Source organism: Xiphophorus maculatus, chromosome 20, assembly GCF_002775205.1.
Source record: "Xiphophorus maculatus strain JP 163 A chromosome 20, X_maculatus-5.0-male, whole genome shotgun sequence".
Classification (NCBI taxonomy): Eukaryota; Metazoa; Chordata; class Actinopteri; order Cyprinodontiformes; family Poeciliidae; genus Xiphophorus; species Xiphophorus maculatus.
This window is the reverse complement of record NC_036462.1, coordinates 21,763,255-21,777,793: the sequence shown is the minus strand read 5'-3', so window position 1 is coordinate 21,777,793 and position 14,539 is coordinate 21,763,255. Positions and strand designations below refer to the sequence as shown.

The following is a 14,539-nucleotide window of genomic DNA, read 5'->3' as shown; positions in this document are numbered from 1 at the left end:
TTTCAATAGATCGGAAAAGATTGAGCCGCTTTGCCCCGAACGCGGAAGCTGAGGTGCAAAGAGCCCAACAGTTCAGAGTTTCTCATAAATCCTCTATTGTCACTATTTAAATATCATATTCATTGTTCCAGGTAGGGGAAGCCATGCTTTGCTGCATTTTACAATGAACTTAAGTTTTATATCCACACTATCAAAGACAGAAAATAGCTATTAAAACAATTGAACTCTGTACTGCTTTGAATGAACAGTTGGGAACCGAAGCCCCGTAGCTTTTTCTTCATCTTGAATATATTTATCTGTATTTGTTTTTGTTCTGGAGGCAGAACAAATGTTTCACTCTGTCGTTGTACAGTGTGTCTGTGAATAAAGTTTTAAAAAAAAACATCCCCCCTCCCCCACACCCAACAGACTTCTTGTGGCTTTGATGTCATAGTGATGTCACTCATCCTGTCTATGACATCACTGGCGGCTGCCTTTGTATTGCCAGATTCCACAGAGAAATTCATTTGCAGTCTGAACCAGAGAGCAAAGATGGAAGAGGATAATTTTGTGTTGACAAAAATAAACAATTTAGAGAAGAACCGCAGCAAGCTGCAGGAGGAGAACCAAGAGCTTCAGAAAACCATAGAAAGTCTGAAGACTAAACTAGAGAGACTTAACAGAACGGACAAGACAATCAACTGGCATGAGGAAAATTGCTTACTACTAAAATCAAATGCATTTTACAAGAAACAAATCAGAAAAATTAATCTGGACCTGGAGGAAGAAAATGCAACTATACACCAGCTGAGATGTGATAATGAAGCCAAATTAAGAATAACACTTAAACTGGAAGAGGACCGGAAAAAACTGAGAAACACTGCAGCAGACAAATTAAGAGCAAAAACAGAAAAACTCGAGTGGCTAGAGAGAGAAAATGAGGAGTTAAATAAAGAGATTGTATCGCTGAAGATTAAAAATGACAGAATCGAATCCAGGCTGGCAGAAAAAAGCAAAGATGTCCAGAAAAGGGAAGAACCAGTCAGGGAAAATATCCAGGAAGAGGAACTTTCAGTATGTCAGAAAGTAGGGAGAATTTTTATGCACATGTACGATTCAACGGTGGCGTATTGGGTGCCACCCTGGGCTTTTTTTTAACAGAAAAGGATATTTTGGGTTGCTGGAAACAGGATGTTTGTGGGATAGTGATGCGTTTAAATTAATTACAAATATAAATACTCTTGTTTGCTTTTGGAATTTGTGCCTAGTGAGAGATGCTTGCAGGAAGACATCTAAACGGGTCAAACTGGAAGCTGACACCAGATGGTCTGCAGCAAGAGTGATGACTGACGGATGATTAAGGGTCGAAGTTTATGGACCAGAAACAGAGGAACTGTCCTTTTCCTTTTAAGAAGGAAAAGGATGAGGAAACTTTAAACAGTTAAAGTTTCATAGGAAGAAAAATAATGATGAAAACTACTAGCTCATGGTTTGCAGGAATTAATAAACTGAGTAGTAGGTTTGGTAAGTAGGCATATGTGGTGATTTAGAAATAAGGAGAAAGGCAAGGAGCAAGTGACACCTCCTTGTTCTGTGGGTTCATCAGTTCCTGCATCGTTTCTACAGAAGGAAATAAACAAGAACTCTGAATTTTACATTCTACATTACAGCAGCTTGCAGGTGCAACACACCTGTGACTCAAGAGAACAGAAGAAGCAGCTGCTATGTGATTAACTCAAGATAACCAAATCCAGGGGTCTCAAACTCCAGGCCTCGAGGGCCGCAGTCCTGCAGTTTTTAGATGTGCCACAGGTACAAAACACTGGATTGAAATGACTTGATGACCTCCTCCTTGTGTAGATCAGTTCTCCAGAGCCTTAATGACCTAATTATTCTGTTCAGGTGTGAAGCAGCAGAGGCACATCTAAAAGTTGCAGGACTGCGGCCCTCGAGGACTGGAGTTTGAGACCCCTGAATAGGCTCTGTAACTAGGACCGCCCTAAGGAAATAAAAAGAAAGTCTCTGGGAGGAGCTGTTTTAGAGCGGGTAGATTGTAACTAAAGCACGCTGCTGTCCGTTCTCCTTGCTAGTAAATCTAAAACTCACTTGTCTCTCTCTTCTTTTTCAGTTTGAGAATGCTTAGGTAGATGAACCTGACATTAATTTGGTCCTTCGAAGCCGGATCCCAAGATCCTGAAGGATTCCAGCGGGTGAGACCGAATCCAGAAGGACCGTGCGCACGGCTAAACTCTTCAGAATGAGTTTAGATCTTTTTCCGGGACTGGTATTTGGTTTACCAGCTGGAATCTGACGCTTGACGGGACTCCGTTTACTGAGAGTAAATTGTCTTTTAAAAGAAAAGCGTGAAGGAGTTGATGGCGTTCGCGTTAAAAGAAATCCTGTGTAAGAAACGCTGTGAATCCTGGGCTCTAACAGCTGAAACTAAACGGCTTTAACTTTATGCTGTTGTGGTGATAATTGGATGGCGGAGTCCAGCGAGCAGCCGCTTAAATCCGTCTTAAAAGTTTCATTCCGTAAAAAAACAGGGCGGCGGAGTCCTGCGTGAAGACGCTTCAGCTCCGGAACTGAAGTGTGATTGGAGGTATAAACACCTTTAGGTATTTTATCTCATTTAAAGTAGCGGGTTTGGAAGGAGCAAACCAATTGAGGATGCAGAGGCAAGAATCCTCCACTCGTAAGAGTCCAAGAAAGGATTACCACAATTGGTATTTTTAATTGTTACCCACTATAAAAAAGAAACCAGTTTTTAGAACAGCCTAGGTGTTGACAAACTGGTCTAAATTGTTTAAAATGGGTAAAAATAGTAGGAAGTGGAGAGAAGTGTTTCAATATGTGTTCGTTTAATTTCTTTTATAAATGAATTCATTTAAATTGTCCGGAATGGTAGAAAAATAACTGCAGTACTGGAGAATACACAGCAGATGGCGGCATAGCAACCATTGAACGAATTACTGCTTTATATTTCAACAGTAAATGTAAATCAGAAGATTAACAGCAGTGAAAATATTGGGAGTGTGTTGAAGGGCAGGACCCTGATAAAATACAAAATATCTGAATAAATGGATAGTAAAGTACAGGTTAAAAGGTTAATTAAATACTAAAATAGAACTAAAGGATAAAATAAAAAACGAAAGAAAGAGCCAAGAAATTAAGGAAACAGAAGATTGTGATAACAGTGTGTTGGCAAATAAATAGATGACTAAATGAAACACTAACTAAATGAGTACAGGAATAAGTAGATGAATATAATAAATAAAAACATCTGAAAACTGGAACAAAAGTCATAAAGGAAAACAAGTAACAGACAGGAATGTGAAACACAAGAAAGGGGAATATGAAAGTTTTTTTAAGAAGGAAAAGGATGAGGAAACTTTAAACAGTTAAAGTTTCATAGAAAGAAAAATAATGATGAAAACTACAGGAATTAATAAACTGAGTAGTAGGTTTGGTAAGTAGGCATATGTGGTGATTTAGAAATAAGGAGAAAGGCAAGGAGCAAGTGAGTCAAAGTAAGAGAATGGAAAGATAATTTGAACAAATATCAAAATAAAATGATCGTTGTGTTCAAGTTGCTCTCATAGCAGTTTGGAAAAACTTAATAACTGGAAATAGAAAATAGATCTTATAGAGAAACAGCTAAAATGCTTTGCATGGTCCAAAGGATGTTTATAAAAATCTGAGTAATAATTATGTAGAATTATAAGAATTAAAATATGAGATAAGAATGTTAATTTTTCTTTGTGCAGATTAAAAAAAAAAACAAGCTGCAGCTGATTCTGGACATCTTAACATTCTTTTAATAATGAACAAAACTTTATTAAGATAGAGAAATATTAAATCTACAGGACTTACTTTTAATTGATTCAGTGAAACTAAAACTAACTCTCTTATTAAATAGTAATTGATCAAACAGAGGAACACATAGCCTTCATGGATTTCAAATGCACCATTAGCTCTGCTCCTAAAACCTTTATTTTTATTGCCAATATAAAACAAAAACAAATGTTTGCAGTCCACTTTAAAGAATCCAAAACAGATTACAGTTTCTCTGGCTACAAGATCAATGTACCAATGGGCTCTTTGCACCTGCTGCGCTGACGTCACATCCTCATTCATCCGACACATTATCAGAGTCAAACTGTGTTTGCTGCAGCCAGGGCCGCAACTACATATTTTTGAGGTGGATGCGAACATCATCATTGTAGGCTAGCTTAAGCTAACCTGAATATTTACAACTCTCTTGTTGATACACGGACATTTCTTACCTTCTGTCTTTCAACCACTTTGAAAAGCTTTTCTTCGTCTCTCCAACATCTTTATCCTTCCCCCTCTTCCGTTTTCTGTTTTGGGCCCCGGAGTTTTTTCTGCGCCCCATCTTTAGCTCCCTGTTGTTGAGGCATTACTACAAATTTAAAAGAAAACAAAACGCGCCTCAGCCGCTGCCCAAGCTGCCTGTATGGGAGGGGGGCGCCTAATCAGTGCTGTTCCTCTGTTATTGATCATTTCATACACAAACAGCTGTTAAGTACATAAAATGCTGACTATATAAAAAATAAATTCCCCACATCGTTTTTGCGCCCCCTCTAGTGCAGCGCCCCTATGCGTTGCATACACTGCATAGCCACCTTTTGCGCCACTGAGCACAAGCACATTGTTCCCACTAAACCTAAGGTGAGCTGAACAGTAATGTTGCCAATGTGTTGCCATGTTGCCAATTTAGTTAAAATCATCAATAAAATGAGTTGCACATGATTCAGGACCATGATAGAAAAAGAAAGGGTGCGTAATTGTTTTTTCCTTCGTATGCCTCCGCTCTTTCATACAGCGCGCTCTTTTAGCTCGAGATAAATTGTTTAGATGAGCCACAAAAAGAGCTCCACGATTTTGCAACTGTTTAGGTTTTTGATTTATTTTTTAATTTCAAGGAAATGTGCAACATTTACAGATGTGTTCCAAAGATCTGATCAAAATGTTTTTGTTAAGATGTGAAAACACTGTTGGTATCTCAAACATTAAACTCAGAATCTCAGATGTAACGTTTGTTTGAGAAAACGGTTGAAAAGTGAGTTTGGGGTTGTTCTTATCATTAGAAAAATGAAAAAAGGGCGTATTTGCCATACAAAGGCCCTGATAAAATAATTAAAATGGGAGGAGATGTTTTAAAATGTTCATGTGTTAAGTTTCATTCAGGTAAAGTGTCATTTTAAAAGATGAGATGGTTCTAAAATAAAAGCAATTAGAAGGTGTTTTGTAGTGGCATTTGTTTGTGTGTGGGTTGATTATTGGGGGGGGCAGCAGGCATTGTGCTCCTTGGAGGGGGGCTCACCCTTTCATACTTTGAAAACCCCTGAATTAATGAATTACTGCAGTGATGCAATAATTAATGCAAAAGGAGGCCCAACTCATCAGTAAAGTGATATATTTCTAAAGGCTGGGACTGTGTACTAAAACTCGTTTTGTTTGCTACTTTTCTGAGGAAGTTGAATTAGCTGTAAAACCATAGTCAAATAAACTAGCACAAAGAAAAGATGTAAAACACACCACCCAGTCTGTAGTATTGTTACTTGTTGGACAAAATGTCATAAATAAATAAAGCTTTTAGTTATTCAATGCACATTTAAGGCGTCGAACTCAACTTACAAGTGGTAAACTTAGGCAATAATTAATTTCAGCTCGTCATGTGCTCGCTTGAACTATAAAACAAAGCCAAACTTTAAACCCTCGATCTATCGTGAAGCATTAGGAGGAAACGCGGCGTTTTAAACTTGTTTGGTCCCTGCGGCTTCCCGTAGTCAACAGCCTGGGCGTCGCTGCGCTGCGTAGAAACCCAACACCTCACAACAGCGCCAGTAGAACCGTGGGCGTCTCTTATATAAAGAAAAACTCGATATAAAGCGTGAAAAAAGAAAGAAAATGCACTCGGCCGCGCTGGACAGCAGTGGTTCACCGAGGAAGCGGACTGTTTCTCGGGGAATGAGCGAGGACGAGTCCCTGCGCAGCATCATAAAGGAGGTGAGGTGAAAAATCACGGAGACGTCGTTAATGTTTAATGCCAGGGCTAAAGCCTCTGTTCGGTGCTACGGTTACAACCGATTAACACAATAAAACACAACAAGCCGAGCATTAAGTGCTTATTAGACTGTGTGACAAAACAGCAGCTAGCTAAATAAAATATATAGTGTTTGATTCTGGCCTGTAGCTGCGCGTCACTTCTCCATTACCAGCTAATTTAGCCCGTTGTGTTTTGGTTGAGGCTGATTGTGATGCTAACTCCTGTGTGTCTTTCAGACGGAGAGCTCCTCCAGACGGCTGCCCCGGAGCGACAGCAGGACAGGAACCCTGAGGAAGAGGACCGACAGCCAGGTGGGAGATTAATGCGTTGCCATGGTGACCTCCACCCGCTAATTGTCATCTTTACTATCGCAACGCTAGGATTAAAATTACAGAGCGTCAGCACTGTTTTTGACACGTTGTAACCTACTTTTAAGCAACATTTAATCCCTTTCTGCATTGTTAGCATCTTCTAAAAATATCCGAACGGTTACAGGTTCAAAACAGCTTCTAAGTAGTATTTCTATAAAAAAAAAAAAGAAATCGGTATAGAATATATTTGTTTAAATTATTAACTGTCTAGAAATAATTCAAAACGTCATTAACACTGTATTGTGTAAAGCACGTTTGTCAAACTCAAGGTCGGGGGGCCGAATCCGGCCCACCATAGCTTTTTATGTGGCCCTAGAGACACATACAGAGCTCTCAAGAAAACAATTGTATGCCTGCATATTATTATTATTATTATTTTACCAGGGAAATCAAATTAGTTTTTATCTGTATTCAGTCAAATTATAATACTGTGAAAGGACACTCAATATTTTTTAGCTTACAGAAGTATGGATTGAATGCAGAATCATCTATTAATGCATATTTTAACAGTTTATTGTGTAGTTTTATCAATATATTTTTGCCACAACTGGCCCTTTGATCTTTAATGTGTCTCAAAATAAAAAATGAGTTTAATGCCTTTGGTCTAAAGCAATGGTTCTCAGTCTTGCTGAAAAAAAACCAGATGATTAGATGATAACATAAAGATAACATAAAGCACCAAAATGACAGAAAGATACATGAGAAACTTCAGTAACTTATTCTAAAACTAAACTATATAACAAAGTAGCAAAACTTTGTAAAAAAAAAAAAAAACCCAGTGAAATCCTAATTCCTACAGATGAACAAACCTTCAGAATAAGATGCTACAGATTATGACCATAAGAGGAATAATCTGTTATTCTGCATGCAGTCAGAGATTCATGACTGAAATGATTATTTTTAGAGTTCAGACTGAAGCTGAGAAATGATGTCTGCTGATATTATTTACATATTAAAATACTCCAATCATCACGTTGGAGCAGGGAAACACCAAAACGCGCAGGACAATGGGCCTTGAGGAGCAAGATTGAGATACACGTTAATCTAAATCCTTGAGTTCAGGCGTTTTGGTCGCTTCTTTACCCACTGGCATATTATTTGCGTTGCATTTAGGAGCTCAGTGAAGTCCAATCTGCAAATTTCCTTGCTATGTAAAATTGTCACAAATCAAATAAATGGCTTATTACAGGAATTGAGTGACATCCTGATTAGGAAAATCAGCCATTTAATGAATGTTGTGTTGGAGAAAGGATGCATCTAAAATTTGCAGGATAGTTCCTCCTGAGGATTGAACTTTGCCACCCCTGTTCTGCAGTAAAATGTTAGTGGTATAAAACAAAGTGGAAGTGACTGAGAACAACAGCAACTAAGCCACAAGGTGGTCAGCCACATAAAGTCACGGTGACGGTGAGGAACATATTTTGCAGAGCTCATCAACTTTCTGTACAGGCAGATCTCCAAACGTCATGTGGCATCCAGTTGCTTCCAAACCTTATACCACCAAGTACGTTGCAAAATGTCATTTGTAATAGCACATTTTTCCACTGTAATAACTAGTAGTTGATTGATGAGTGAAGTGGAGGTAGTCACTGAAAGTCAGGAGGTGGAGGTAGAAAACAAAGCTTTTATCCTCTCACTCTGCCACCATGCAGCTCATTCTGCAGTCCAGACCTTCTCTGTAGGGATGCACCGATTTATCGGTGCAGATTTCCCTACTTTTGGGAGATCGGTCATCGGCCGATTTTTACATGTGAAGCTGATCTTAACCACCGATTTTATCTACCTCGGCAAAGATATTTAAATCAACCGCTATCTTCTTCTGCTCTGCTGTGAGAGGTTTGAGCAGCAGACCGGCCCACCAGATCAGGTCTATATGTTTGCAGTTAACAATAGTCATCTCACTGTTGGCAACTCACCAACTTTCTTGCTACATTTAGCAACATTTTAGACAAAAAGAAATTGGGATCAGCCAAAACTGGGATCGGCACGTCAGGAATTTAATAGATCGGTAATCGGCCAGAAAACTGCAATCGGTGCATTTCTACTTCTGTGTGCTTTAGTTTTAGTCCAGGGTTGGTTTGACAGATGTTGGTTTGCAATGAAAAATCAGACAGAATCCAGAAATTGTAGAGCTCTGATTTTTTTTCCCCCTTTATGCAGTTCTTCAAACATTTCATTCCAGTTCACAGCACGACATGCATTCAAACAGGAGGGAGAGCCTCCCTCTGATCTAAACCACCTGGCTTTTAAAGCATTGGCTCCTACCAGGACCAATTAAAGGGTGGAGACAACATTTACATATAAAAAAAAACATTTGTGCTAAACTATATTCCTAGAAAAATATTTACATAATTACAACTAACAACTTCACAACTAAAACAAAAACAATCTGGGCCCAAACAAAATCCAAAAAACGTCTCCCCTCCCTCTCAAACGATGGATTTTCCCAGTGAGGCTGATTGAAAACACCAGGTTCTTGTCAGCACTGCTAATGAGCAACACATGACCAGGTGACCTCAAAGAGAAGAGAGAATGATTAAAACAAAATATTAAATAAAGCAAGTTACTTCCTCCAAACAAAAGCAATACATTTACCAGATAAACTGGAATATAGGAAGTACAAAAAAAACAGCACCTGTTAGGGAGGGGATAAATTCCTCACAACAGACAACATACGAATAAAGAATTAATGCATAATAGATTAAAAAGAGTTCAATAATTTCCATTCTGATGATTAATATTTTTTGAGGGGGAATTTTGTTTACAGAGACTTAATAATCCATTTTATTGATGGTTTTGGTTGTTGTGTTTTACTTTGGACGTTTAAAATGTCCTCCAGTTCAAGTATTAAAAACGAAGTGTCATTATCAATTCATATTTGAAAATATTCTCAAAACAGCAATGTTATTGTTTATCTCAATAATTTCTGGGACAATTTATCGTCCAGCAAAAAATTGTTATCGCTACAGGCCTGTTTATACAGCTGGTTTCTTTTTTCCTAATCTGTGTGAACATGTTCTGTAAACTAACAAATATCCTGTATTTATTTCTTTCAGCAGTCCGACCAGGACCTCTTCATGGGACTCCCAGATATGGTGACTCTTATTCCTACTGTCTTAAGAAAAACGAAAGCCGCTTAAAGTAATTAACGAGTTAAAAACCTGGAGTGATTCTAAAAACATATTTCTGAACATATGGAGCAACATAAGGCCTCCCTCGTAGGGTTGGTCTCCTCCTCTGAGAGCTTGTTGAGCCGTCGCTCTACCTCGGACTGTGGCATGCGTTCTGCTCTGATTTGTTATTGCTGTGTGTGTGTGTGTGTGTGTGTGTGTGTGTGTGTGTGTGTGTGTGTGTGTGTGTGTGTGTCGCAGTTGGAGCTGCAGGCCAGCTACGACGAGGCGGTCCAGGAGCTGCGTGGGCTGGAGGTTGAGCGAGAGGCTCTGTTGTTCCAGGTGGACGTCCTGCAGGACTCTCTGGAGGGCGTAGAGGAGCTGCTGGCCGAAGCCCAGAGGGAAGCCGGACAGGCCAGTTTGGTAAGGCCGAGCTTTTGGGTCCTGACTGTATTAAAACAAGCCGTGCGTTGCCTCGTTACGCTGGTTTCTCTTTGTTTGTAGGCGCTGGAACGCGAGAGAGAGGAGAAGAGGAAACTGGAGAGCCTGGTTTGCTCTCTGATGAAGGAGGTGGAGAGATTAAGAGAGGTAAAACAGGAACTGAAAGGAGAACTTGATGTAATGTCGGAGAAGTACTGCACTGACAGATAAAGGGTTTGAATATTTGCATAACTACATGCATAAAAATAGGATAATATTATAAATGTAAGCAAACAGGTTTTTTTAATAAAGATTTTGTACGGTGGATATTCTCAGAGCTTTTTCCAACCACAATTAGGAAGAGACACTGAAGTATTGTAAATATTCTTGAATGCATGAATAAATAGATATGACAACTAGACCATTCTCTCTATTTATAAATACATTATTACAACAAATGACTTGTTTGTCTGTAGGACAACACTGAGTCCTCTAGGATCATTTCTCTTCCTGCAATCACATCTAAAGTCCTGTGTGACTCTCTTCTCTGCAGCTCCACACAAACATTTTCTATAAGATGAAAGTTCAGCGCATTTAAATATATCTAGGTTTCTATTCGTGTTATTATTTTCTTGGTATTTTACTGGTTGTTTCTTTTTAAATTTATTATTATTATTTACGGTTTCCACAGGAACCTTTCTAAGCCTGGTGGTAGGAGCGTAGGGCAGTCATTCACTGTCTTCTGGGTTTGTGAGTTAAAAATGTTTCAAGTTGACAGGAAATTTTAAAATATCACCAAGCAGTTATGTGTTCTTGGAAGACTTTATTAGCAATATCTAAACACCAACTACAAAGTCTTAAAAAAGTCTTAAACATTTAAAAAATCTAAAATAAACAAACTTTCCTTAGCCTGGTGGCCCGCCAGGCTTATAATATACTGGGGGGAACCCTGTTTTTTTTTTTTTATCAAACTGAATTTTATGTCTTATTATGCTGTAATTATTGTGAAGCATTTTAGTCAGCTGAGGTTGTTGTAAATGTGCTATAGAAATAAATTTTGACTTGATTTGACTAATTAAAGACTTTTTGCACACGTTTATTATTCATATGTACACAGTTAGTAAATTCTCAGATTTACCTTCTTTGGACGACAATTTTTACAAAGAACTTAAGATTTATGAACATTAAAATATACATTGAAGTGACAGCCAATTACTAGTGTAATTTCTCCTCTTTTCAGGAAGCAACCAGCCACCATAAAGAAGAGAAAGACTCCCTGCTGTGCGAACCTTGCAGCACCAAGCTTGTCAATGGCGGGGTGGCGGGTCCAGAGGAAGGGGGACGTCCAACAGGGGACATTCTCACAAAACCGCGACGGATGGTCAACCAGCTCCTGGCCCAGATGCCGTCTCTAGCGCTCGACGGCGTCGTCTCCACCAACGGCGTCCTCCAGAGGCCGTACGAAAACCACAGCCAGGACGGGCGGGATCCGTCTCCTGACCGGAACGACTCAGACAAAAGTGCCTACGAGGACGCGTCTGCCGAGACTCCGGAGCAGGACCGGACCTTTCCCGGGGACGGAGACCTGCCTCACGATTCAGAGGACAAAGAAAAATGTCCAGCTGACGACAGCCAGCCCCGAGACCCCGCCAACCCGGATGGCTGCGTTTTGTCTTAAATTCATCTGAGTTCAAAGGTGAACCTTTTTTTCTTTTCACGTCTGGTAAAATTCAAGAGCTTTTCCTTTATAATTATCATCAGAGAAAACTTTGATCTGAGCTGATTAATAAATCAAAAGCATTTCATCAGCTGCGTTTTACACTGAATGTTTACTGTTTTAGTTGCCCTTTAAGCTAGATTGCCAAACATTTCCTAAAAAGGCAAGAACGAGCTTTTTCTTTGTCGCACATCGAGTCATTCAGTCGTCATGATTTGAACTAGACGGATACTTTTCCTTCGGCGTCATTTATAATTTTGTAACCAAATCACTGTAGTACATATTCACTACAAAAAAAAGCTCAGGTTTGCCATGTGAAGCCCACAGACTACATTTATATTAACTGCCAAGAATAATGCTGAAGTCGGCCTTTGCTCCTTTCAACAAGGATAAAGAGGGAAAACTGCTGAGTTATTTGTCATCCGGATTTATCTGTATCCAAAACTCTGCAGGAATCCAGACATGGACTGTTGCTGTTTTGGTTTTACTGTTTCATTTCAAAATAGACCAATTCTTTTTACTTGAAGCAGATTTATGACATTTATCTTTGCATGTTATCATAAGATGCTAGGCACATTATTACTAGGGATTTTTCAATTATGGTTAAACACCATCTAGATATACTCTTCAGTCTTAAGATATTTTTATACGGTCCCTTTGATATGTTTTGCTCTGAAAGTTTTTAAAAATATGGTTGCATTTGCACTTTTTTTAAGGTCAGAGGTTTGTCAGATTACAACAGCAGCAACATTCCTTTCACAACCGAGCGTGTCCGTTTGAAATAATCCTCTGAGGTGCAGCAGGATAAATAAATACCGTCTGTCTACATGGAGACAATTATATGTTTGCACTTTTCTGTGGAACTTGCTGAAGTGTCTGTTTGGACGTCTCTTATTGCTGTACACTATTTTTACGTCACATTTCTCTTCAGTACTTAAGGCAACTGTAAACCGGTTTGTGTCTTTTGTGATGCATGAACAGAAACATAGTCACTATTTTATAAACTGCACATGAAATGATTCCTGTACTTTTGCACGAAGTACTTCAATACATATTATGTAATATGTCACTTAGTGCATCATTTGTTTCACGTTTTTCTTTCCAGATCAAGGACAGATTATAAAAGTTTGAAACGTATCACGCTAGGTTAACGTAAAAATGCTCCTAATGAGACAATACTAATGAATTCATGGATATCTACATTGCATTCAGCTGCATTTAGCAGACATGTTGTTGTCAAGCTGCAAAGTATTTGCCTTTGTAATGTTTATTCTTTACCCAAATGCTGGCTCACACACTAATACTTGACTGTTTATCGTTCTGGTTGCCAAGATACACAAGATAATCAACCATCTCTGATGCCTTGATGAGGTTTGTCCTTCTTAAAATGTCTGTAAGTGCTGTCTGGTCAGAAACAATCTACAGTAGTTCTATCAAATAAACCATACAATTTCGGACATTGTTTATAAATGGATCCTTTAAATGGTGCCAGCACTGGTCAGCAGATGTTGTGTTCTGCACAATTTTAAAAATACTCTTTTGTTTGTTGTTGTCGTTTGATTTCAATACAATGCAAAAAAAAAAAAAAAGAAAAAGTCCCTTACTGTATCTTAATGCCTTTTTTGGGTTTTAATATTTTTTCATTTTCTTAGCTTTTAAATGTTTTGCTGTCAAAATAAAGGATGATTTATATGAAAATAAATTGACGTTGACGTTTGTGTTTATTTTTATTCAACATTCAGCTGGAATATTAGAAATACTTTCACATGAAGCTTGGCCGGAGGCCGAAAAAGGAAACTAAATACGCTGCGTTGAAAATAAGTGTTTAGTTAACTTGGCATAAATAATATGAATGATACAGAAAGTAACCCTGTGCAGACTAGTGAGTAATGCAAAATGAGCAAGAAATGAAACACATTCTCATGAAGATGCTGACAGAATAAATAAACTTTCAGTAAAACATGTTGTTTCAGCACTTATCCAATAGATGGCAAAGCTGACTCCTGATAAAGAAAAATCACAGCTTCTTCGCTCTCGGGTTTCATTTAAAGAAATAAATCTTGGTGCCTCAATAGAAACACTTTTCTCCCATTTTGAGAATTTAATTGAAAGTTTCTTGTCTGGTACATTTCATTGGCATCCCTGTTGAAAACACATAAAAATGCCTAAATTAAACTTATAATCATTATAATCTGAGGTAAAATCTCACTGTTAAACATAAAAATAAATCATTTTAGTTTGTTTAATCAGTTAAGGAGAAACACCCCATATCAAAGTCATTAGTGGTAAAACTGTTTTCACCTCAGAAAAGTGTGGAAAAAAAGTCCCACACTAAAAAAAACAATTGTATTTATTTGTTGTTTATAAACTTACTTGTTATAAATGTTAGATTTTAGCCTAGACTGCACAAGTTTAACTTTCATGGGACGAACACTAAGTGGAAAAACATTGAGTCCTGATTTAAGTTTTACACAGAATACCTAGACAAAGACAAGGACTTCTGGAATATTCCTATTTGGACTTCAGAGCAGAAGCATAAAAAATTTACACCATTCCAGGAAACAAACCTCGTAACAACAAACCATAAAGCACGAAGGTGGAAGTGTCATGATCTGGGAAGACTTTGCTGCAGCAGGACACGTCTACCTCTGAAGAGAGTGGTACATGCTGCATCTCTCTGAAGGGTTTAAATGAGCTCTTATGAAAAAGTCCTAATCTTTTCCTAATGGCTGAAAAGTGTGTATTTTTTAAATAATTTGTTTAATGACTAAAACTAAGTTGAATTTAGATGTTTACCTGTGATTATACCACTTTATTTCCTAAAGATAAAAAGTTATATTAGACTTCTAAGCATTTCCTGTATGTAACA

General features: G+C 38.3%; 1 protein-coding gene across 2 annotated transcripts; it reads left to right on the top strand.

Annotated features, from left to right (window-relative positions):
• Positions 1-5,780: 5,780 nt before the first annotated feature.
• Positions 5,781-13,172, top strand: LOC102234624 (leucine-rich repeat flightless-interacting protein 2-like). Of its 2 annotated transcripts, none has more exons than XM_005804255.2 (6): positions 5,781-6,012; positions 6,289-6,363; positions 9,483-9,518; positions 9,795-9,956; positions 10,038-10,121; positions 11,194-13,172. In XM_005804255.2, exons 1-6 carry the CDS (start codon positions 5,914-5,916, stop codon positions 11,629-11,631), a joined length of 894 nt encoding a protein of 297 aa, XP_005804312.1. In that variant the 5' UTR covers positions 5,781-5,913; the 3' UTR covers positions 11,632-13,172. The 2 variants fall into 2 exon arrangements, with proteins under 2 accessions (XP_005804312.1, XP_005804311.1); XM_005804254.2 differs by having other exon boundaries at positions 5,782-6,012; positions 9,480-9,518.
• Positions 13,173-14,539: the final 1,367 nt, after the last annotated feature.

What these genes read in the sequence shown, in the direction of transcription:
- LOC102234624 (XM_005804254.2), top strand. Translation starts at nt 5,914, where the DNA reads ATGCACTCGGCCGCGCTGGACAGCAGTGGTTCACCGAGGAAGCGGACT. An exon ending in TGCGCAGCATCATAAAGGAG is followed by an intron (nt 6,013 to 6,288) that starts GTGAGGTGAAAA and finishes TGTGTCTTTCAG; the next exon opens with ACGGAGAGCTCCTCCAGACG. An exon ending in AGGTGGAGAGATTAAGAGAG is followed by an intron (nt 10,122 to 11,193) that starts GTAAAACAGGAA and finishes TCCTCTTTTCAG; the next exon opens with GAAGCAACCAGCCACCATAA.